Genomic DNA, 26693 nt, shown 5'->3' on the forward strand with positions numbered 1-26693 from the left:
GTGAAATCCTTTTTTGTTGTTGTTGTTCTGAGGCATTATTTATGGGTAGCCTATTGGTGCAGTCTGATCAGCCCATGTCCTGCACACACACAAGCCTTTTCATCAAGGGGAGCAAAATTAATTGGAAATGTGATACAGATTAAACTCAATAAAAAAATAAAAAATAAATCAAAATATAAAACCAAATCATCGTTTTAGGTATCTCTATCATAAAGGTCCCATAACTTAAACCCTATGGTATCATGGGTATGTTGATAGGCTACAGGTTATTTTACTATACTACTACTATTTTTGAGTATGGTCAACAGTAGCCTACATGAAACTCTTCCACATAAGAGCTAATGTTTAATGCTGAGTAACTTCACAATGATGATTTATAAAGTCAATACAGTTTGTAAGATTGGTTATCACGAATCAAAACACCTCACCAAACTGTAGTGCCTCTTTTTTTAATATTCACAGCACATGATCAAATAAGGTGTGATCTCATTGTACAAGGGCTTGCCATGGTAACAGGCATTACTCTACCCTCTGCTGGCAGGATGTGAAATCCCCCACTGCTTCAAGTGAAACCCAACTTCTCTGGTGAAAGATGAAGTATCAGCGTGGTACAAAGGAATTTTACTAAAAACAAAATACCAAAAAGGTATGAATCATAGATTTTTACAGTCTTCTTCCATACACAAAAACCCCATTGAGGGAGAAAGCTCAAAAATACAGACAGCCTTTGTTTTAAACCTCCAACTAGCAAGAATACAGACTTGAGCATATACTACACACCTTCAAATATACAAAAAGATAGTAAACAGCTACAAGCACGTACAGTATTTACAGATAAGTCTCTTCTTTGTTGAACTCAAAGGAACATGGGTCAGATTCAGAACACCCTGACATGTTTTGCAAACCCCCCAAAAAAGGTTCAGGTGGTGTAAAAATACAGTCTTTTGCACCCTTCTCTGTGCACATCAGTACATGTTGAACCAGATGTCCTGATATCCATTAGTGTCTGTTTATTAGTGGTTCAGCCTCCTCTCCCCTAAGGTCAGAGCCAAACTCTACCATCTCCCTCTGTGGAACGGTGGGCCCCCGAAACCTGGCCTCCCATTTCTGAAAAGCCTCCCTTCTCTGTTATCCATGCCCTCCGGTCCCAGAGAAGGATGTCGGGGGAAAGGGGGGCCACGAGGAGGGAAGGGCATGGGCATTCTGAACCTGTCCGGTGGAAACATGGGTCCTCCGGGCATCATTTGCGGAGGCATGTGTGGCATGTTTGGTGGTGAGAGGAATGGAGGTAGATGAGGATTTGGCATGCCGGGAGGGGGCTGCAGAGGGGGCATACCCGGTCTGGGACCCTGTAAGACCTGGCCTGGCAGGGTCATCACTGGTGCTGCAGGAGAGCCCAGCTGGTTGTCACTGCCTGCATCTGAGAGTGTGTCTCTTTTAGAATCACTAATGTCCTCTTGAGGTTTGACACCCCCTGCTGTAACAAGAGAAAAGGACAAGGTTTTCAAATGATTAAATCCAAGAGATTTAATAAACACGAAAAGAAAAATCCAAAGTGTTTTCTCAATATAGGTTCTTTTTTTTTTTTTTTACCTGGTGCTAACTTCGAAGGGTCGAACTCAGGGGGGATGAATGGGGCTCCTGCTGGAGGCATAGCTGTAGGGGACAGCATAATGGGGACGGGGAAAGCAGGTGGACTTCCGATGGGTGCTGCCTGTTGAACCGAGGGCACCTGGAAGACAAGGAAACACAATAGCATCCATATTAGGTCTAAAGTAAAAGGAGAAAGAAAGTCCTCTGGAGCAGTGAACTGACAGAAGAAACTGTATTAACTTCCTCTGACTTCACACCATAGAGCATCTCTTGATTATTGCATCTCATTGTTATTTGATTCAGTTCATTATTATACACTGGAGCAAAAAACAAAACAAAACAAAACATACATCAAACATCAAACACTGACAAAAAGGCCCCTTTGTAGCAGAGGATGTGCACAGATCAGATATGGAGGAAAACACACATAATAGTAACTGAAAGCTTTGTGTGGTAAACAGTTTTAATTCAATTTGTTTATGCACATATCTATAAAAGTAAACCTGGAAATATTTAGAAAAAAGGGAGAATTCAGAAAGATTTAAAAACACAAGAACTCCTATGATTTAAAAAAAAATGCAAATTTGGGGCACTGACCAACATAACCCCTTCATACAGAAGATCAGATTTCCCCCGAGTTGTATCGCTTCCATTGAAGCACACATGCTTAAGCAGCATTGTGACAGTGGGAAAATATAGGTCAGAAATAAGTGAAAGTGCCAGAAGTCAAAATTATTATTCCAAGCAAAGAGGAACCTTGTCAGCGTCAAATCATGGCTGGAGTAAAGGTTTCTATGGGGCAGAGCAAAAGGGACCACACTATCAGAAGATCAATACACCAAACTTAGTTTCCTTGAGAGAAAGAAGTAACTTCATTACAGATACAGAAAGTCTTAAATAAAGAACACAAGACTTCAATCAGCAGAAGTACAGCTAAAAGAGGACAGTCTTGAAGTGGTCTCAGAGGAGTATTATAGTTTCTAACCTACTTCTCAGGAGGGGAAACAAGGCTAACGCTTGGGATGGGCTAAGATACAAAGGCATTTCAGAGTGGATGTCTAGAAAAAAGTCCCATTTGAGTTTTGCTGTTTGTTGTTACTGAATTATAGTTTTCACTTTATGTTGGAAGACAAGTTTTTATGTATTCACAATTCTTTGTCATTGTTATTGTTGCTGTCACTTTGGCATCCAAGTGTGAGATTTATCACAGTAATAAAAAGTATATTGAGTGAAATGAACAGGAGAAATGATAGTGTGGTATATCAAACCCACAGTAAAATGTAGTGGTGGGCATTTTCACCTGACCTGAACCCCTCTGAAAATTGATGGCATGTTGTGACATCACAAGAGGCTATTTGGATCATTGTCAAGTCACACTGGGATAACATGGATCATCAAGATTTGGTCAGTCGTGGAGTTCATGTCACATTGAGTTTTAGCACTTAAGCAAAAGGGACACACACACAATTGTTCCGAAGATTTCACTTTTCACTTAGATTGCAAAGTTCATATTCTCATTTGGAATAAATAAATAAAATATATATTAAAGCAAATGCAAAAGTATATTGATTAATGGTTTCAGTGTTTTGTGAATCCACTGAACTTAACATAACACTGTGACATACAGCATGAGTACACCCACCCAGGCTGGATGGACTCAATCCCATGTTATGTTCTACATATTCCATAAAGGGGAAGCACACAAAACACAGGTTTTTCATGTTGAAGGAAACAAAAACAGGTTGTAGGTGGGTTTGCAGCTTTCAATTCACTTAGTATCATGTTAAAAATCACAGCTTGATCAAACTACATGACTGCTTTGTCACTTACCCCTTGCATGCACTGACCCAGATTCACACCACCAGGTGCAGCATTTTTTTAATATGCCGTTCATACCATTGCTGTCCCTCTTCAGGGAAACAATACTTACAGACACTTTTTACAGCTTACAACTGTGTTTGTGTAAGACAAAGGCCATAGGCTGCAGTAACAAAGGGGAGTTGCAGATATGTTAAAAAAACTGCATTAATTATGTGCACATTACTACATCAATTACTATTGATTTGTAATGACTCCTTGTTTAACATTAACCTCACCGTTGTTAATCCATGTTAACAGTTACTCTAATTTACAGGGTGTTTACCTTTAACAAGGTAAATTGTTGTAGGCAAGTTTTTAAGAATTTTAATTGGTGCATCTGTTGAAGGAGGCCGACACCTAAGGTTAATTATTAAACTTAAAAAGCATTCCAATGGTGCAGATCACCACCATAATAAAACCGAACAGTTCACTTATTTCTTAAAAGAACTCCAAACCACAACACCTAATTTAAGTTCCTTGTCCATGCAAATAGTAAAACAGAGTTTGACAGAGTTCTCCAGTAGTTTCAGACTAACAGCAACACAATGACTTTGCTTTAAGGTCAAATAAAAGGTGAAGACCTGGGCAGGGAAGTCTTAAATTCCTGTACAGAGTTCACAATCTCCCTGCTTAGAAGATGAAAGCAAACATGCGCACATGTTTAGACACACAGTCACCACACTACTGCAACCTTTAATAGAAACATACGTGTTGACCAGTAAGTGGACGATAGTCAGAAGCTATGGCTCTGTGACAGGGGTCAAAGGTTGTCCTCAGTGTCTGATACATCTCTAAACTGCCAAACACCAACACAAGCTACACCACACAACAAAACTAATTACTTTTAACCAATAACATAACTGTACTGATATATTCATATTTAACTGGTAAAATGTGTCAATTGATGTACTGTTATTCCATATCAATAACTAAATTGCTTTTGCACAGTGACTTCATGAGGAATATACATAAGCAACACAATACAATTTCTCAAAGGTAACTTGGTAATATTTGCAAAGTAAAGGTTATATTGTAGTTTTTCTGAATAATCAGTAAAAATACATTATGTAAAAAATAACAAACATGTTAATTGATTTATGATCTTACATGCTCTTATTTTATTCAAACTGTCACTACATTTAATTGTTCCCTCATGTGTTAATAATGTGTCATGCATCTAGTAAAGATTCCTAAATCCATGAATGCATGTTGACTGCTGGTCACACTCACTCATGGCTTCAAGCCTACCAGATGCTGCAAGTTTCTGCCTTCATATTCACTCCCTGGAGCCCCAACTGTCTGTGGGCACACTGGATGTAAAGCACATTCACCTATAAATCTTGTTAGTTAAACGGAATACAACTTATTGTTACAAATGCCTGCCTGCCACCCCACTGCAAAACACAAATAGACGGAAATACCTGTTGATACATGGATTCAAAATTGAGTAGCAATAATAGATTGTCTGGCGTCTGCAAGTAAAAACATAGAAATGAATAGAAAGCACCCTCTTCAGTCCAGCTAATTTTAATCATGTGTTATGGGATGGGATATAAATAATCTCTGTGCAGATGATCACAACTCATTCAGTAACCATATACATATTAACTTAGGCATTTAAGTTACTGAGGACTATTTAGTGTTATTTCTTTAGTACTAAGTAAATCAATTCCATACTCTGAAATATAACTCCACCTGCATCCTGACTCCCATTGTGAACTGTTCTCTGTAGGGAGGCACATCGACAGCCTGTCAAGCCTAAATCTACACACATCAAAAACACTTTTCTATCCTGAAACTTGAAGAGGCATGATTTTTGTTTGTTTGATTTTTACGCATTAATTAATTATATTATTAAATAATTAAATTAAAACACACAACCAGGGCAAAAACAAAATTAGTAACTATTAAAGTATATGAACACATCTATACATTATAGCCATTTGTCCACAGGCACAGAGACACAGCATACTTTGTGTGCCAAAACAAGGATTTCAATGACTGTTTCAGTGAAAACCTAGTGGCTATCAGAGGGACTGCAGGTCCAGTAAATAAACAAACAAACAAACAAACAAAAAACTTGACTGGGAATTTGAAAGAGGCGGTGCTTGTTCAAGGAGCTGTATTTGGGCTGCTATGTAATCTCCTACAGCAAGATTTATAATTGCAACAGTTGAAAATTACATTTCCCCTTATGGATACATTAAAGTTACCTTAAGAAACAGTGGGCATGGCAGATTAAGATCAGACTTTACCAGATCTGTGCTGATTCAAGAACAAAGTGAAGCTCAATTCTTAATGATGAACATGTCTATCGTTTCTGAAATGCCTTTTCAGTCCTGGATATACTGTACATTTCAGTCTGCTCAGTATCAACTTGCACACTGCCATTAGGGGGCTCCAAAGTTGGAAAAGTTAAAATCTTACATTTTGCAAATCTCACACTGTGGCTTTAAGCTTTCGACTCATTTGTTTAAAGGAGAGACATGCAATCCCCTTGTTGTTTTTTTTGCTTCTTCTTTCTAAGGTTTCCTACAGCAGCTTTAAAGGTAAATCAATTTAGGGAAGAAAAAAAACAGAACAAAGAAATTACCTGAAAGCAAAAACATTAAGACTTAACACTGAATGATTCCAAATGATTGGAAAGTATAGGATAACAGAGTGATTTATCTACGTTCAGCCAAGAAAACAATCACTGAGGCTGTCTAATGGTAGAAAAAGCACCTGTCAAATTTGTGCACAACCTTTGATGCTGTTTGAAAATTAACAAGGAACAATCAAAAGGAGGAATAACAAGTTGATAGTTTACTTACTACTGGAGTACTAACAGCCCTGATGCTGTTAGCACTCCGGTAGCAACAGGGTCTGCTCTTTGCCTGGTCTTTTACATCATCAGCAAAAAATACAGGATAACAGCTGCTTCATTTTTCCTGGAGGGTAGCTCCACTGAGGAAAACCTGCAGGCAGGTGGGTTTGCAGGCTTTGATCAGGACTCTGATGGATATCAACTCAGTGCTTTCCCCCGTCAACATAATTCCTTTGTTCTTTGTTTATACCTGCATCTTATAAAGGCGTGAAGACAGTAATGAGGCAGCTCTACAATAACCTGGCCTTCAGATCGAAGAGCTCAGATTATCCGAGTAAAAGGATGACCGGAAAATTCAAAGGCCCATTTCATTATGAATGAGCCTTTCATTACCTCTCAACCATTCACAGTATCATCCAAAGCGGGGATCCAAACATCCTAAGATCATGTCTATGACACTCACCTTTGTGAGGACTCATGTGAGTCTGGTGTTCTCCACACTTGGACACAGACCACTGCTGTAATACTTGATGCAAATGAAGACTTTCCCTCTTTCCTTGAAATGTCTTTTCACACGAAAATGACTGAAAGGAGAAGACTGCTCAGATTTACATAATTAATCCATGATCATGACTGCACTACCTGAACCATGTCAGTACATGTGAGAGGGCTCAGAGCTGTGATGTCTACAGCATGTAAACTAGAAATTTTTCATGTACTGTATATAACATAAAATAACAACGTATTACCTCTGTCTCTAGCGCACATTCACAAGTACTGCATTTGTAATCCAAGCAGCACAGGCCCATATTAAGAAAATGCAAAACCTTTGTGAATATCTATATCCACGAGGCAACCTTAAGTGTAATCACTTATTTTTAATATTCAGACATGATCAGAAAAATCTCAAAGCACAAAACGGGATATTGAATCTACTGACTGATGACTTATTTTAACTCTAGGAATGTTGGGTTAGGATTAGGTATGACAGAATAAATTTGATCGGGATCAGCAGCTACTCTGGATTGCAATGCTTAAGTTTATATTCATTCATACTCATTTAAATAGAGGTTGTCCTTTTAAAGGTTACCTGTGTAATCTATATATGTATGCCCTCTTTGCATTCTCTTTAGAGAATTGTCTATTGTGTGTAAATTGGCAAGATTTTTTTTTGTTCTTGCCTTGGCCTCTACCATTGTTGTTTACCTTTTCATTCCAGCAGTTTATCTGTGGAAAAGAGCCACTTTATGTTGTATCCACATCCCCTCAATGTGCCTGGTTTCCTGTAGGCGCAACAGCAGATGCACTGGAAATGTCCGCTGATGTCTGTTTGGTTATTTTGACTTTGGACTTAGAAAACTGCACAATGCTCATCATCATCATCTTGAAGCCTGTTGAACAGCTAATTTATGCTTGAAACGTATTCTTTCCAAATCTGACGACAAATATGTACACATTTCTCACTGATTATCTATCCATGGGAAATTGATACTTCCGACCATTGACCCCGGGGCCAGATTTTTGGGCAATGTAGAAAGTTTGCAGGATTAGACATCACTAACCTTGTGGTGAGGAGCAGATTTTCAGTATTAAGAAATCTGCAGACATTTTTTGAAAAGCTCAGTCCAGGATAATCAGGTGGAAAGGTAAAAGAATCCTCAAAGACAGAGCCACAGTAAATGGTCCAGGTGAATACTCCTGAATCCAGAGATGAAAATTTGACAGATGGGAAAAGACACCTGTTGTTGTTTTTTAAAGCGAGGGTGGGATTGCAAAAACATTGCAAAACTTTAAAACAAGTTGCACAAACTCTGTCAACCCCAGTGTTGAGCAGATATTGCCTGAACACCTCTATTCAACTAAACGATCGCCCAGTGCCGCACAGCCATGTGTCTGTCTTGACACTTCCTCTCCTGTACACGAAGAGTGCTGTCAGTGAAACTCACACTGACCAAGTCACATTAGTTGCTGTGTTATTTCACAGCCATACCACACACACCACACGTGCCATACAGACAGCAGAGCCAGTCAAAGTAGCCAGTACAGTTGCTGGGATGTGCTGATCCAGGGAGCAAATGTGATGAAAATGCAGCTTTCCTGGAGAGTTGACTTGTATTAGTGCTGGAAACAGGACAACCGCATGTCCTGACATGTACATGTGTGTCACGACATCGTGTGGGATTATGTAGATACAAACACAGAAAACAATTGGTGTGGGTGTTCTGATACATATCAAACAAGGCAATCTGTTGCTGGCCCAAACAAAGCAAAACTACCTTCAATGCTGAACTGATGTATACAGGATAATAATAATTAAAGGTTTCTATAAACTGAAAGCAACCGTGTTTTACATCAGTTTTCATAAGCAAGTATGTGTGCCATGTCTTTCATTGGAGATTAAATTTGTCGAGGTGGTGTTTTTGCGTTATTAAGTGGTTAGCCATTGAAAAGCACCTTCTGAAAAAGCATCCAAAGACCTCAAGGATCAAGTCATTATGTGGGTATTTTAGACTGCTACACAGGAACTTAATTTCGTCATTTGACCAAAATAAAAAAACATTGGTGCAGCTTCAAACTTCCAAGTTCAGAACTCTTTTAAATGCCACAGAAGGAAATCAAATGCCACAAAGGGAAATTTTGAAATACAATAAATTTACACCATAAGGCTGGACTACTACTGATGTCCAAATTCAGTCTGTTTCAACAAAAGAAAGGTTGTTAAAACAAAACGTGGACAGAATTTATGACAGCTTTTTGCTGCCATATCACATTCAATAAAAATAAACCTACACACCAACATCCATAACATATCCTGCTCATTGACTTCTTGACTTCCATGTAAATTTCAGTCTTCGGTATAAACTGCCCTGAATTGTCATCTTGCCAAGAATGACACTGTGATGAAAGCACTGCAGTTAAGTATAACAAAAAACAAATTGCATCTTTCACAGCTTCTAGGCTAAGTTTAGCACCTAATACATCTGATCTTGAGTAATACCTTGACTGTGGGCATACATTTGGATACACATCCCTATTTGGCTACTAACATTTAGTTTTTCATTTTGATCCAAATAAAATAAAAAATTAAGTGTCTTGCATTTTAATGTTTGTTGTTATATGTGTTCCCCCAAAAAACTGTGATAACCTTGGTCCTAACCGTACTAGTCATTTTTAATAGGCTGCAAAGCTGTCTGGAAACTCGAGCAAAAGTCATAAGTGCCATGTCTAGTAAAAAGAAAGGCAAATAGTTAAACTGAATCCTACTGCAGGTATGGCAGTTATAGGACATTTAGCATAAAATATACAACTTGCACAAAAAAAGAATTTCACAACCTTAGAGGTGTGACAGATATGATTTAGATATAAGTTAAATCCTTTACTCTTCATAAACATTGACCCTGCAATAGTTGTTTAGAATATTCCCTTCAACAAAAATATTTCTTAAAGGTACATTGTGTAGGAATTACTCCCATCTAGCGTTGCGGTTGTATATCGCAAGCAACTCAATCGTATTTTTCATGCTGCATTCATGTGAAATTGGGCAGACAGCAGACGGACGACAGCCGCTGCACGTAACATGTACATGTGACAATATGTTGTCATGGCAATGTCGTATTGTCTACCTGACCCATGTTTTACTGGCTTTCTCTCGACTTCTGTGACTAAAATGACATCTGGTTTGTTACCGACGGCCGTCTGCCCGACTGCACATGAATGCAGCATCAGTGTAACGCTCTGTTCCTCCTCACTGCACCGTGGTGACTTTTCACAGACGCCACCTCGACCTGAGCCGACAGCTCCGGTGTCTCCGGTGAGTTTCCGTAGTTTCCTACAGTCATGCTGCCACTGAACGTAAAAACATGGCGACACGACATGGCAGCCAGCACCGAGCTTACCCGCTCCATGTAGATATGAATGATATGAACGGCAAATTCAGAGCTTACCGGAACACTTTGTGTTTGCTGTTGTTGCGTTTGGGTTTGTTGATGGGGGTGATTACTGGTTAATGAAAAACATACTTTTGAACTAAATTATCGATTTTCGTGAATAGATAACAGGAGAAGTTACACAATGTCCCTTTAACAACTTAGTCATATCCCCTGTCCAGTTTGTATTATAAGTTGACTGGCTTAGCGCCAAATTTAGTTTGGCCAAGTTGCTAACAGTGCTGTCGGCTTACCTTGTCTCCCACTTGACACGCTTCCTCCCAATCGGACCTTTAAGTCCCCAGCAGCATACAGTCACATACTCTCGTCCTTGTGACATGTAAGCAACTTTTCTTCCAAGTGAGGAGCTCAGTTGAGCAGGCCTGGTAAGCGTGGTAGGTAGCACACAGTCCAGCTGGATCATGTTTTATTCGAGATAGTTTTGTGGACCATTTATTCAGCATGTAGTCATGGGAGGATTTTCCAAACCCTCTGAATAAAAGTTAGTTTTTGAAATGATATGGGATTATCACCTGACCTATCACAGATATTATTTTTCATACTAACTCATATTTCACTGCATGCTCATGTTGTGCTATTTTATCAACCAACACAGATGACCAAGAAGTTGATCTACCTAATCACTTATTGATTTTTATTGTCATATTTTCGATTAGCTGTCAACCACTGGTGGATGGTATGGAGGGTTCTTTTTTTTGTAATTAGATGAGAAAACATTTCATACAAAATTGCCAATGTCTTGCCAAACCCAAACATTCTGGATGAAAGAACTTGGTAATGGAAAAACAGAGAAAGAGTAACAGAGATGCTTCCCTCTACACATACCACAGTAAAGACTTTTGTATTACCCACTTTATTTGAATAAGTTAAACTGCACAATACAAGGTTGCTGTGTGAAGATGCAAGTATTTTTGCAAAGAAAAAGAAGAAAAGGATGAAGAAGCAGTGGTGTATTCAGTGCCAATCAGTAGAGGAGCTTGTCTGAATTGTAGATTAAAATCATCAAATTAGATCATTTCTGATTATATGTTGGCTCTGAAACAAGCCTCATGAGGCAAAGAAAGATGTGAATGGCATGGTGTCAGCCGTAATCACTGAGTAACCCGACAGTAATGAGGGAACATGAATATTTCATTAAAAACAGGTTAAATTAAGCACTTCAATATACCATAACATCCACTATTGTATGTCTCACTCAATAAGGTTATTTGAAAAGGAAAAACCACTGAAGGTTGCCTAACTTTGATGAGAGTGTTTCATGACAGAGAGCCCCGTGTTCAAGGCTAAGTCGAGACTAAACAATGAGACTCCCAATTTTGCTTAGAAAGATGAATCTCTCAAACCTCCAATGATTAAGTTTAAGTACTGAAGGCTGAAAAATATTAAGCACCTCTGTTCATGTTTCTCTGTAAAAATGGAGGAAAGAAGGATATCAGAGATGTGTCGGATAGAAATCTAACATCCACAATATTTATCCAGTTTATTCTATATTATAATAAAAATATTTATATTGATACCTCTGTCATCAGCATTCAAAGTCTCAAATACAGAATTAATAATTCACCTCACAAATAGGTTAATTGCTATTATCCAGCACTTCAAGCAGTGTCACATGGGCATATCTTCCATTTCAAGGATTTGTCAACAAACGTACGTGTTGTGACACAAACACCTCACAAACATTTGCACCTATTTTAGTATGAGAATTTTGGGGGTTGTTTTAGTCTGGAGGGGAAGAGAAGCCTTTGGAAGCAAGGAGGAGGATGATAGCAAAACTCGCTTCCTGACTGGGGGTTATCAATTGCAATGTATACCTCCCAGATTTAGTGTTTTAATGGTTAACAGTGCTGGTACTTCTGTAATATGTTGCCGTATCTGCTTTCAGACTCTTACACTGTGTTTGCCACTGCCATTACTTTCAGTCTCAGTTCCATGTTACTAATAGCCCAAACACAGATGATCACAATAAGTCAAATGTGCCAATCTAAAAAAACAAAAAAACATTCAATCTGTTTCCTTTGAGTTAGTATGGATATAGGTTATTTCTGATACATAACAAAGATACTCGTTTGGATGGAAAATTTCATTTTAAAATGCCAACAATGAATACATATTAGTCGATATGTCCAAAGAGTGAAGTAATTTCCTAAAACTGTACAGCCAATCAGGACCAAATATTTCCTGTACCAATTTTATATATCCAGTTCAAAAGGTTTCTGCCTTAGAGAGGTGAAACATAGGGCACCTAACTCACTAGTGCATTACAACTATTGGACTATTTCTATGAATGAAAACACAGTAATTCACATGAGAGTTTTTTGTTTAAACTCAAAAATGGCGGGAATGTTTTTGTTTTGTTTTTTGATAAAAGCCTGGTTCAGATAAGCTCCTTTACTGATTTGCAACAGAAATGTATTTGTCTTATGGCCTTCACATGTAAGATTGTGAAGTAAGCCTCCGACACAAGGGCCATTCACTAAAAAGGTGTTTAAAGACAGTATAAGCATTACCTGAATGTGTGCAGGGATCGTTCTATCTTCTGGTACACTTTCCAATGCTCCATTTACAGTTGCCTGCTTACTGGGGTCCATGGCATTATTCCACTCTGTATAACAGAAAATGTCATGACAACATAAGAATAACTGCATAGAAGAGGTAAATCTTGGCTGTGCTAAAGGAATTGCTCAGTGTTTACCTGGATTTAATGTCTCTGTGTCCAGCATCCCACCTTCCCGATAGCTGTCCAACTCCTCAACTTTAACTTTGTTCCAGGGAACGTAAGTAACTCCCCGATCCACATCCCAGAATTTTTTGTGCGCCGGCTTTATACCTTTGTTCAAAGCCCATGCAATCTAGGCAAAAATGACAATAAATCTATTTATCAAGTTGTGAAACAAAACAAATCATACAGAGTCAACACATGACAGATACGAAGCAATGAGTGTAAGAGAACATGTACCTTAACTGGTTTCTGATTGACTTTGTACGACCCCCTACTAAGCTTGTTCAAAGCTGTGTAGGCATCTTGTCTGTGGACCATTACAATATAGGCGCAACCCCTCGGAGGAATCATCTGAACACATGGAACAAGAAATAATAGTGAAATACAGGATTACTGATGGAAAAATACTGAGTGTTCATTTAACCATGTTGATCATATGTCCTGTCTTGCAGGAAAGCTGTGTGAGAACTTGTCCTGTTTTAATTAGTGAAGTGGTCTTGATAAGATAGTGGAGGTATGCAAACGGCTTTTAGAGGTCAAGTTTCGAAAACATCTTCCTTGCAACGTAAGAGATAACATGGCTGTTGCTAGGCAGTATGACGTGTCTTATGAGTGATCTGCTTTGTGCTTAAATACTGATGACTTTTTCTGTCCGGGAGCTCCTCTCTGAAGACTCTGTTGTGGGAGATTCTGTGCACAACTTGACTAAAGAGACATTGACTTCAAGATCCTGAGCATGGTGACTCTTTTTCACCCACAATAACATTAGCTTAAAAGCATAGAGGCTTACAAGGTTCTTTGAGTGTACAGTAGGGGTGTAAAGGTATACCGTACTTCGGTATACCGCGGTGGTGTAAAGCCACGGTGGTGACACCGTGAGATTTTGAAGCTCAAGGTGACGGTAATTCATTAATTATTTTAATATTATGTGACGCTGCCGGCGCAACTCCACTTACACGTCGGGAACTCAAAACATTTCACTTCACGTTCACATGCAAGTCGGCCGGAAATAGCTCGCTCCTTCGTTGGTTTCTCTTTTTTTTCCCCTCTCTGGAGCTCCCCCACAGTTCTGGGAGGCACATGTCACTGTATACACATGCTTTTGTTTACAACGGGCTTTTAGAGCTCCGGTGCCTACGCTTGCAGATCAATCACAAATTGTGATTGGTTGAAGCCGGAGGAAACCATAGAAACACGTTGTTGGGGAGGGGGGGGGGGGGGGGGGGGGGGGGGGGGTTTGGCTCGTGGTCGGAGAGCGGTGTTTGCTAAGCCCTGCTAACATTGGGCTAGTGCTAACACGGAGCTAACGCTAACACGGCCACACACAGAGACACAGACACAGACACACACACATGAATAAAGGTTCCAAAAGGCGAAGGCGTGTGGTGTGTGTCCGTGTTAGCATTAGCTCCATGAAGCCACAAGCCGAACTTAATCAGTACGTGACATCATGCCAAAGAAAAAAAAAAGACGAAAGAAAGAAAGAGAGAGATTGAAGGAAAGAAGGAGAGAGAGAAAGATGGACTATAATAGATAGATGCACGGAGAGATGCATAATAGAGGCTGTGTGTGTGTGTGTGTGTGTGTGTACACAGACACATGTCTCTGTGTAGAGAGAGAGACTTTAGTGACTGGATATAAATAATTACATTTAGCTGACACTTAAGTAGGCCTAAACCAAATATAAGTTGTATTACTTTACATAAAGCATGTACTTTAATTTTAATACCGTCACCGTGAAATACCGCGGTATACTGTACTAACACCGTTACCGTACTGTAAAATCCCATACCGTTACACCCCTAGTGTACAGTCCAGACTTACATTGATGGACTCGATCTGGCCAAACTCTTCCAAAAGGGACATCACGTCAGACTGCTGTGTTTTCTTGTCTAGCTGTCCAACCCAAAGCGTAGTGGTGCAAACTGCAACAAAAACAGATGAAAAAAAAGTTTTACTATCTATTTAAATGGAAATACAACAACATGAACCTGAAAATATTTCATGCTTTCTGGTTGCCCACATTCATTGATTTACTATTAGAATTGAGCTGTAAATTCACATTATACATACCAGTAAATTAAGTTTTATGTATTGTACTTTACGATTTACAAACCAACATCTGTCTTTGCCTCAAGAAAACATGTACAACTATTTCTGATGTCACCTTGATGTATATAGAAAGACTACATGTCACTGTGAACTCAAATATGTGATGTAAAAATGTGGCAAAAGTTCCACCGAGTTTGACAACTAGCAAAAACCCACTACCATCCACTAACATCAGGGATTTGAGGACAATGAAAAAGAGTTTAATTGGAAAGTCAGTTTAACTCTTTAATTGTCCTCAAATCAAGTGACTCCGCACCAATCTGCATTGCTGTAAACACCCAGTTGAACCTGCTAATTTTCACACCTTTTCTGCAGAAACATCTTTCAACAGATGATCAGTGGGAAACAGTACTTAAGTTAATACACTCATCCTCCCCTTGCGCTCGACATAGCCTAATACAACTCAAAATTGTATTGAGGGCACACTTGACCAAAGCAAGACTGGCAAATTTTTTTCCTAATGTGGACTCTTCTTGCCCCCGCTGTAAGGGTCAACCTGCAGATTATATACACATATTTTGGTCCTGCCCCAAGTTAAACACGTTCTGGGCCAACATCTTTAATGCTTACAGTAAAATGTTTCAAAAAGATGTCATCCCCAACCCCATATGTGCTTTATTTGGATGCACCCCTGAAATCCGTGGCCTTAAAGGCAAGGCTGGGGCAGTCATAGCATTCACTTCCCTGATTGCAAGACGGCTCATTCTCCTCTCTTGGAAGAAAGACACTCCTCCCACCTTTTCAAGATGGATCAGAGATATAATGCACTTTCTTACACTTGGGAAGATCAGATATACCCTTAAAGGCTCCTTGCAAAAGTTTGAGAGGACTTGGACCTCCTTTCTAGAGTATTATAAGAGCTTACAAATTTCGCTAAATGAGGACTAGGATATCAGTACTGAAGTGAGATCTTATATATATTATATATATTATTATTATTATTGTTTGTGTGTCTGTTTAATTCACTGTTAAAAACTCAATAAAAATTGTTGAAACAGAAACATCTTTCAAAACACAAACACTTATACCCCTTTCCCTCTGGCCAAAAAACCTGTTTAAACCCGCTAACAATCACAGACATGAAAACGGGTCATGGGTCCAAAAGGTGAGAAGGACCCGACCCCTCTAGGGGTGTCCGGGGGCATGCTCCCCCGGAAGAAAAATATTTCATATTTGAAAGCATCATTCTGATGCATTTTGAGAAGAAATTCAAGCAGAACTACAAGACAGTATGAGTGTATAATAAAGTATGGTCACATTATGCTATATAACGTTATTGTCACAATATTTTTTGATACTTTTCCAAATACGAAGAGAACGCAAAAAATTTCATTATTGACTTTACTTTAATAGAAAATCTTAGAACTATTATGCATCAGTAAATAATCAATCACTGCTGCTGCAGGATTAACATTGAAATTCCCATCGATATTAATCTGAACTCTTCCTAAATGAAAAGATTAGTGGTCTGTCTAAAAATGAATATCAACTTGTTTTCTTTGCATTGCATTCATTGCATCTTTTTTTTGTTATTTTGACCAGTTGTAATTTTTGGGAGAAATTGTTATCAGTAGTTTATAGAATGAAACACAAACGTTCATTTTACTCAAAACACACACCTATTGTTTCCCATACGTGGACCAATGTGGTGCAGCGCCACAGAATCAAGACCAAGCCACAAATTGACACTGCTTCCCCTATTATGCATCACCGCTGCCGCCGCTCTGGACTGCACAGTACAATTCACAACCCAATCAGGTGCTCTCGCGCTTGTGGGTGTTTTCTTCTTCTTCTACTTTTTTTCTCTTCTCAATTCAAGGCTCTCGTAATCTATACTCCCGATCACTTGCCACTTGACCCCCCCCCCCCCCAAAAAAAATATTTTCTCATCGGATCTGCACGATTCACGTAGGTCATCTATTTTGGTTTCAAAACGGCGAATTTCGCCAAAAGGTGAGTGATTTTCATGCGTGCAATCAGCTTTTGGTGGCAGTGGGAAAGGCGCACCGACCCGCGTCAAACGACTCACCAAGCGACACGGGTTAAAATCGCCTTCAATCTGATCGGCTTGCAGTGGGAACGACAGACCCGGGTCAACCTGCTAATTTACGTGATGACATTGAGCGTTTGATTTGATCAACAAAATTCGAAGAACACTGACCAAAAAAGATTGAGAAAAAAAAATGAGCGATGTTTAACTGGTGGCAGACTTGCTGTCCTGCGCGGTCTTGGTGCTCCGCAGGTCAGCCAGACGCCTCGCCTGCCTCGGCCAATGGACTTCACTCCGTGGCGGGCGGCTGTGGCGCTGTGACACGGTGTTTCTCGCACCGCAGATGAAAGCGGGGCAACTGGTTTAAGCTCTGTCTGGGGGGTCAGCGGGGGCTCATTTTGGTCAATGGGAAAGGAGCCAAATGCCGATTGTTAGCAGGTCGACCCGCGTATTTTAGTGGGAAAGCGGCTTTAGCGTAGTGGCAGCCTAGTGCTGTTAACCCTAATCCAACACCACAGCTTTAAAAAAAAAACAAACAAAAAAAACACATCCTCTTGCTGGTCGCACTGTGTAAAATGTATTGAATCAGCGCTGACACCGTTTTTTTTTTCTTTACTTGGCCGGGTTCAGTGGATTCTCTGCTCCACTCGCTCGCATTGTCCAGTTTCAGTCAGATTACGGCGTATACGTGCTGAAGAAAATCTATTTCCAATCGCATTATCTGGGTGTCTCAATTGGAGTTGGATAACTCCGATATTAGTCGGACTAATGCGTTTACATGCACTTCAGTTGTCCAGTTATATTCAGATTATATCCATGAACAGTAATAGGGGATGGAGCAGGGCTACATTTTTGTTTTTGTTTTTTTAACACAAGTACAAAACAAAGGGTCACACAGGCTTTTACACACTTTTACACAAGCCCCACCCTGAAATTAAAGAGGAACTAAAGCCCCAAACCACTTTTTTCTGCTGAAAACAAATATATTTGGGTATAAGGTAGTGTTGTCGGTTGATTCTGGTCCAACTTTTGACATTTTAGTCAAAATATTTCAATTTGGTGTATTTTGTAGTAAAAATGCAGAGTGACTGCCCTCTATGGGTTGAAACACGGCTATTACAATCAAATTTTTCTATTGGCTGAGATGGAGGCAGATGACGTTTTGGAGGCAGCTTTCGTCACCGGCCACTAGCTCCCCGACCAATCAGCACCGGCTGCTGCCTGCCGCTAACGGTTGCTAGGCACTCTAGCTGCTCTGCTGCAGCTAACGGCTGCTAACAGCTGCCTGAACGGGAATCGTTAGTGCGGCCGCTCGCCGGCGCTAACGAGCCGTTAACGAGCTAACGAGCCGGCGGATCAGCTGTAGATGCTGTGTCACGGCTCTGGCGTCCTCTCCTAGTAGTGTCTGCCCTACTAGTGCTGTTAGAGTCGCTCGTTAGTAGCTCGTTAGCGCTAGCAGAAGTGTCGATGTGTGTTTATTACTTTTTTTTCCTCTTTTGTGTGATTTCGCGGGTGTGAATGGGGCGCGGGGGGGAGGGGGGAGGGGGGATCGGAGAGTGCTCCTGAGTCCCGCCCATAATCAAGGCATTTTTTGAATTTCAAGCTTAGAGCACGTCATCCAAAACTGAGGGGTTTAGTTCCCCTTTAATGTGAAATGTGCCACATGATGGATGAAATGTAACAGATCAGTTCGCAGCTAGCAGTTCAATCTTAATGCTTATTTTGGTGGAAAATAGTAATCGGATCATATAAGTTTCGCTTTTAACGCGAACTGCTGTCATGCATGCGTGCTTCTCTGTGTGCGTCTGTGTGAATGCCAATAAGAAACAACGCTATGCGGAGATGAATGAACTGAACGATGCGCTGCCGGAAAAAAGCCGAAAAATCTATTCGTGCCGGACGTAATTTATTTGTGGCTACAATAACCTCATCGGCGTTGTTTATTGACAAGCCGAGCACCAGCCAGCGGGTTGAGACAGGTTTATTATTTAGCTACAAAGTAATGGTAATTGGTTGTGTCTGCCTGCCCTGACCAGATTCTGAAGCAGCGGTTAAAATCAATGAACGGCGGGCTGCGGGCTGCGTTAATGTACATAGTGGAAACCCTGGTATTCGTATAGAAACTCGATTTTTTTACCGAGTGCCAATACTTTGCAATAAAGCCGGTATCGGCCCGATACCAATACCTGGTATCGGCACTTGCCCATCCCCACATATAATCACTCAATATGTCACCAGAGACTAAGGAATCATGTTAATTTGAAATACTGATCTAACTGACAACAAAAGTAGAGCCAGAATATTTGCATTTAAAAAATGTATTTGCAGCCTGCAAATCATGTTTATGTTTTGATTTTGTGTTTTGGCCTGTTGTGCCACCCACCGCCCTCTCCCAATCCCAGAGTCTGTGGCATTTCAGCCTCCGGGTTGCCAGTTAAGCTACCACTGAGCTGCAGCTACGGCTGGGAGATAAAGGGATCTCCAATTAAGATTGCAACAAAAATTTTGATTGTGGTGAAATGGAGCCGATGGTAAATAAAGTGATGATGAATGTGTGGAGTGGTTCATGAGACGAGTGCAGCCTGGTCAGTTCGTCTGTCCCCGGTCGTCATGTGCTATGATCCGACGGTCAGAAAGTGGAGGAGAAAAGTCCGACAGTGAAAACACGGAGCTGCTCGTGTCGTTAATTCTGCTGTAACACGTCTCATATGTTGGCTCATCTACAGCGTGAAGAACATGCGCTAATGCTACTGTAGATGCGGGGTAACATTCTTACATACAGCTTTAAACAATTCCTTGTAAATGCTTTTGTAGTTTTACACATCTCTGTCATACCTGAAAAAACCCAGTGCCATTTTCCCCAAAATTTTAAATGTGTCCAGAATAGCAATATTTCTTTAGGGTTACAACAACAAGGTCATTAGATACAAAACATAAGGCTGTTGTATTTACATAACACAACACAACAATACTGACATGTATCTGCATGTTGCAGTAATTCCCGCAGTTCCATATACTGTGTTGTAAGTGACATTCACAAGCCGGTTTCTGTTGTAGTACATACCACTCAGTGTCTGACTCTTCATGCTGGGAAGACCTTTCTGCCTGCGCTCTCTGTCCCTCTCTCTTTCATTCCTGTCTTGAGAACGTGAGCGAGATTTCCAGCGCCGTTCCCTTGAGCGAGAACGAGAGCGTCGATGCCTTGACCTTCTTGAGCGAGACGTAGATCTTGATCTTCTCCTCCTGGGAGATCTGAGACACACACACACACACAAACACACACAATTCAGCTAAATATGGTGTCACTGAGTAATTAAAACAAAATTATCCACTTCACCATTTGCTTTTTAGAAAAAACTGACAGCATGAAGGCCGAAATCTGGGAGTGCACAACAACGACTGAGAGCCATTAGTGCCTGCCCCGTACAAACTGCTTCATTATTTGTCAGTCATCGTTAGTCATCGTTAAGTATCACTTAAAAAATAATTCCTTAGACCACTCTAATATAAATGGCAGTTACAAAAAACACTTGGCTAAGTATAAGATGAAATGTAAAAAAAATCAGGACTTTTACCTGGAACCAGATCTGGATCTTGATCTCCTTCCATAGCCTCTGTGTCTTCCCTCTCGCCTCACATTCGAGTCTTCTCTTGAATTTCCCTGCAACAAATGAAAATGAAAATTATATTTTTCCCAAACTAATGAAGAGGACTCCAAATCCTAATACCACAGAAACTTGTGCTAATTAATGCAGCTGTGGCACTGTCGTGGCAACGTTGACATTCCAATTAAATTCAAAAGGAATAAGGGGCTATGTCCACCAAACGCGCTTTTAGCGCTCTAGGTGTCTACTTTCCATTCAGATCCTAAGGAGTTTGGCGCTTACAGCGTTCAGCGCCCTTGGAGGAAAAAACGCTCTCAGCGATGACGTTTTTTGTTGCGGTGCTCAGAACGCTTCGAGTTGAAATCTGTTCAACATTTAGAACAGCGCGACGCTCGTCAATGTCACTTTTTCCACACTGACCAATCAGAATCAAGAAGGGGCGGGATAAACGTTACTGACAACACAACCGGAGACATGGCTCGGTTTATATCGCGCACCCATACTTGTTTTGAAGGCAGCCCGACCTCAGGGTCCATGTCGAAAGCTGCCAAGAAGTGTTTACATTAAAGGGATAGTTCACCCAAAATTCAAATTGCACTCATTATCTACTCACTCTCATTTCGACTAAGGGCTGGGAGAAGTTTCAGAGTTATCCGTGGCTTCTCTGAGTTACAGGGGGTCTCGGCGTAGCAGTGCATGTCCATATAACGGTTGCAAATGGATACCACTTTTCTTCGTAACAAAAAGACACACCAAAAAACATCCAAATACCTCCATGCTGCTCGTATGTAATGTCCGTCTTGTATTGAAGCCCCTAATTCCGAAATTGTTCCGAAAAAAAATTAAATAAGTCTAGACGAACCAGGAAGAGGGGCTTCCGCTACAAACAAGCTTGAAATAACTTCTCCCGGCCCTTATTCGACATGAGGGTGAGTAGATAATGAGTGCAATTTGAATTTGGTTGAACTGTCCCTTTAACAGAGCAGGAACACGGAAGTGTCAGAGGACTTGTTTTGTAACCTAGAAACAGCGGTGTTCTGACAAGAGAGAGAGAGCGCTGAGCGCTCGGCAAGCAAGGTTGAGACCGCTGTCAGTGCAAAAAGCATGTTTGGTGGACACGGCCCCTAACAAACCTGAAGGTCTTTCTTTGACAAGGGGAGATATTCAATCAGGTTAAACTTAAACTGGGTTTGAAGATTTACCCGTGAATGTGAATAAGCCTCATTCATGGAGTGGCATCCATCTGGTATCATATGATGTTCACTGTGACTCCTTCCTCCACTGTGCTATAGAATGACAAAGAAGACAGCCAGAGAAGAAAGTTTAAAACACCTCAGGGGCACAGCACAGCCACACTGAAGCTTTCAGCTCCACACTGCTGAGCCTATATACAATCAACACATAAACATGCTATAATACCTCCATAATACCAGTCTGTCCCAATATATGTGGATGAACATTCTCTGCATTGGGCATCTGACCAGCGAAGTGGTTAAACACATTTTCAGGAAGACATCTGTCATGAAAAAATATACATACAGTGAGTTGTTACAAACCAACAAGAACAGTAAATGCTCATTACAATCAAAGCCAGGAACAAATGTAAAATGTAGACAAATGTAGACTTCTCCACAGCAGACAAGTCTGACGTGAAAAAGGTTCAGGTTGTGAAACTGCAATGCAAATTATGACAATGTTGTTGCCATTTTGCGAAATGTTGTTCTAATGTCTTTCTACTGTTACTGCAAAAGTTTAACCATTTTGACAAAAGAGGTCTCACTAAAAGTCAGTTTGCAGTGTCACTCGCACTGGAGGTTTCAGGTTTATTGAATCAAATGCTGGACCAGTAGTGGTGTTCTAATGTAGATCATTCTGTATGTGGATATGTGCAACATGATTTGAATTTATAACCTAAAAGTTACTGCATTTTAATGAATGCCTAAGCATACAAAATAAAGGTATTCCATGGAACTCACTGTGACTGGGCACCGAGTTCTTTAGGAGTTACATCCTCAGGTTCATCATCGTAGTCAAAACGATCAAGGAGTTTCTGGTGAAACACGTAGATGACACAGTTAAAGTTAATGATAAAGGTAGTATGTATATATACACAAGTTATTCTGTGAATCTGAGCTGCAGCAATACCTCTGCTAAAGAACTTTTCTTTTCTGCATGTGCAATGTACGGGTTCAGCTGAGCCACAGGCATCTGGGAAGGGTTAGGTATGTTGTGTGTGATGGAGGCGGCCAGAGTCTTATCTGCCTGCTGGAAGTTCTGGAGAACTCTCTGGAGCTAAATGGGGAGGAACAAATTCAGAATTTAAGCAAAACTGCCATGACCCATTGACACAATACTGTATTTATAGAACTGCTAGAACAAATATACACTAATTTACTGCTTACCTCCTGACCGTGGGGGGACTGAAACAGCTGTGCCACTGCGGCTAAGGCATCAGGACTGGGTAGCTGGGGCACAGCAGGCACAGCTGAGGCACTAGTGATAGCAGGTTGTATCACTGGTTGAGGGTCGGTGGGAACTGTTCAGATACAAGAAAAACATGACATCTCGGTATAATTACACACAGCTTTATCAAACAGTGGACAAACTGCAGCCTCACTTCAGCCTGAGGTACCAATCATGTATAATATGTTACTAACACATGAACACTGCCCAAACATAACTATAGTCATTTCTCCACCTTGGAGTGCAGGAGGAGGTATAACAGCTCCATTGGCCATATCCATCAGAGGCTGAATGATGTCCATGTCAAACACACCATTCTTCTGCCACAGGTTCAGGACTCGGATAATTTTGCTCTGATGAAAAAAATAAAACCCATGAGTTATTTGTTATTATCAATCAGTGTTATTATTTAGGTCAACAAAAGCATAATCGTTGAATACCTTATCATCCTCTGGGCAGCGGTAGAGATTTTGAAAGGTGTCTGAGAAGTTCTTCAAGAATCTGGGCGCAAACACATCCTTGTCAACACCAAACTGATGGCGTGACTGTCTAACGATGGAATCAACCACATATAAACCAGGGACCTTTAATTCTGGCTTGCACTGATGTAAAGAAAAAACAAACAACAAAATTAATAAAAAATGATATTCATATAAAGGCACTAAAATGTTTAAGTGTTGCATAATAAGAGCTATAGTACCTACCTTTTTGATGAACTTTTCAACAATCTGGACGACATGTTTGTAAAGCTAAAGAAAGACAAAAATTAACATCAGTCATAGCAGACTAGATAATGCTTTGATCATGTCAGGTATAACCATGAGTTAAAAAAAATCTTTCATTTACTGCATTAGTGGTCATACTAACACTAAATAATCAGTCACTAAATAACAAGTCAAAGACTGAGAAGAAGTCATCCAATGTCCTGAGAGAACTTGACATATATGGACTAATTACATGACAGTGGATAAATCTGAAATCGAATTGGGCATCATTTCAAATGGTACTGTGAGACATTGTTATCCCCTTTCTTTTAATTAAGAATGGCTTTTTAAGTAGTTTTTATCATGGCTATCACTTAAATACATCTGGGTGATTTCAACTTAGAACCCCTTTAAATCAAACTCTAGCCCAGGAGTTATATTTCCACTTTTGTGCTGCTCAGTGAATCAAAATACATATCTGATCTTATCTGGCTTATTGATATGTCCATCCCAGGAAATTCTCTAATTTCAATATATGGTTTGCCATAAGCCAGCAGAAAGGCTGGAGATGAGCTGCTGAACTCACTGGAGTATCCTATAAATAACCAAGGGGGCAGTTGTCAGTCTGAGAAGTGAAGCTCACTTCCGCGTTGAAAAAACTGCAATCCCCTCGGCTTCCTCTGGGGGCTGGTGTCAGAAGGGAGTATTCTCCATAGACCCCCATGTTAAAATCGCCGACATTACATCCTCAATAAACATGATCAAAGCCTGGTGTCAGAATGTTTCTTGGTCTCAATCGATAGTTTCTACCCCCGCACAGGCGCACACACTCTGAGGGGGGTGAATTTTTTTCTAACTCTACCGTTTTACTGTTATTAGGTTAGAACTCTGGCCAATTAGGGCGCGGAAACGTTGAGTGACAGGTCCGGAGTAGTCCGGAGACAGGCTGCTTCGAGGCCAGTGGGCGGGTTCTCGGCCGGCCAATCCAACATGGCGCTGTTCAGGCCGCCATATTTGAGTCACAAAAACGACTCCCCAAAACCAATGGGTGACGTCACGGATGCTACGTCCATTCTTTTTACAGTCTATGTAAATAACGTGCAAAAAAAGTGAGGTGACCATATATCAGTCAGTTGAAGTTAAAGAAGAAAGGGCACTTCCCAAGACAAACTCCTTCTTGCACCAATCCACACCATGAAAGGTGAATGGCCGATATAACAGATATAATTTATATAGCTCCTTGGAGTAATGCTCATCTTTCTACTTAAAAGCCTTTGTTTATTTTTGGCACAATGAGAGATAGCAGCAGTATCTTGAATAAACAAGGAAGTTATAATTTCATTATTTCAGTATTAAACAAAAACGATGGGGGGATCAAATAATCATGTTTCACTAACATTGTCATAATGTTTTGGTTTCTGACACTGACAGCTTTACGACAGCTGACTAAAACTAAAAACTAAAACCCCCTTGTAATAGCAGCCACCCTTTCATATGACAATTAAATCCATACAGTATTCACTTTACCTTGATAGCTTTGATGGCTGATTTTGTTACAGACATCATCTTAGCACGGGATATCGGAGGCTTCATATCAATCATGGAGAACAACTGATGGGTTTTGAAAAAAAATAAAATATATATATATATCAGTACATTTAAAGGGACAATTACTGGTACACAATAACACAGAAAACATGTTTGCCGTGTTTCATAATGCAACACAGACTTTAGACACTATGCTACCATTAAGATTCCATCAACATAAGCAGACTAGTTCACAAGGGTAAATACACCGTCGCCCCATTCTCACAAAACATAGGTTTTAGCAACATTTATGTACTAGTAGAGACACCATTCAGTATTCTAACGTTACTTCTGTTGTATCTTAAGCTTGTGAAAAGTTTATCATTTGCACACAACCATGTATATCTGTGACTAATCTTCAAGGGTCTGTGGGTGGATTTGTGTGTACCTGGGAGGGTTACTGATCAGTCAGTCAGTATTTATTGACATTGAGAACACAAATGTGACCCTTTACAAGCACCACTCCCACTTCCATGCATGATGTTCAACCACCACCTGTATACAACACTCTTAAAAGGTACAGCCAAGCAAAAACAACGGAGTCCTCAGTTGCTTATTAAAATAAATTTACCAAATGTTGTTCTTTATCGTCGATGTTGGTGTATATAACGATGGACTACACTCAACTTCGTAAAAACAAGCAACATGGATTTGTAGCAGCGCTGACGTTACCTAGCTACGCAGCGATAACATTAACGTCAGCTTTGTTAGCAAACGGATAGCAAGGCACATAATATTTACCAACTCGACAAATGTGGGGTTTAACAGCACAGACCTCGTTGTTAACCGTTACCAGCTGACTTTTCGTTGTGGTTTTAGCGGTGTACGTTAGGTGGACACTTTACGCACAGGCCTTGCAGGATTACCACCATCGTTCAAGCGTTGGATCCGATTTAAGCTAGTGGCTAGCAAATCCAATCATGCGAAGTTTGCCTTGAAAGCGACTACATTTAGACGAATGTATGCCTTCTACAACATTTAAATAATCAAGTTATCAAGGTTGAATGTAGTTACTGGTCACTATCAAACAAATTAGCCAACTTAAACCACTTGACATTAGTTAGCATTTACGTTAGCGCTCGGATCTAGCTCTTTGGATTTTGTGATAAAACACGAGCAAACTTTACCTCCATGTTGAACGCGTTCACTGCATCCATAATGATTTGTTGTGTAGAAAACCTGTCTGTCAAAATGTTATACTTCGTTATTCTATCATTAGTGTGTAGTCATATAGCTAACAACATAACAACCAGCAACGCAAAAACGTTGAGTTTGTCTTTTGGCGTGGTCACATTGCTAGCCAA

General features: G+C 40.3%; 1 protein-coding gene across 1 annotated transcript; it reads right to left on the reverse strand.

The window, feature by feature from the left end:
* Nucleotides 1–595: 595 nt before the first annotated feature.
* On the reverse strand, nt 596–26693 carry LOC310995503 (SR-related and CTD-associated factor 4-like). The gene is made up of 18 exons (XM_083984580.1): nt 26517–26693; nt 25330–25413; nt 23803–23847; nt 23539–23700; nt 23334–23451; nt 23038–23171; nt 22781–22927; nt 22612–22685; nt 22055–22151; nt 21838–21921; nt 20606–20691; nt 20095–20282; nt 14753–14853; nt 13166–13279; nt 12902–13058; nt 12717–12811; nt 1594–1732; nt 596–1477 (listed from the first exon to the last, which is right to left on the reverse strand). Exons 1-18 carry the CDS (start codon nt 26544–26546, stop codon nt 1056–1058), a joined length of 2277 nt encoding a protein of 758 aa, XP_083840706.1. The 5' UTR covers nt 26547–26693; the 3' UTR covers nt 596–1055.

The sequence above is a fragment of the Trachurus trachurus genome, assembly GCF_905171665.1.
Source record: "Trachurus trachurus genome assembly, chromosome: 13".
In the NCBI taxonomy this organism is placed as follows: domain Eukaryota; kingdom Metazoa; phylum Chordata; class Actinopteri; order Carangiformes; family Carangidae; genus Trachurus; species Trachurus trachurus.

Coding starts and splice junctions, on each gene's coding strand:
- LOC310995503 (XM_083984580.1), bottom strand. CDS start 26,546: ATGGATGCAGTGAACGCGTTCAACATGGAG. Junction 23,701..23,802: donor TTGAAAAGTTCATCAAAAAG/GTAGGTACTATA, acceptor TCTTTACATCAG/TGCAAGCCAGAATTAAAGGT. Junction 22,152..22,611: donor GAACTCGGTGCCCAGTCACA/GTGAGTTCCATG, acceptor TTTTCATGACAG/ATGTCTTCCTGAAAATGTGT.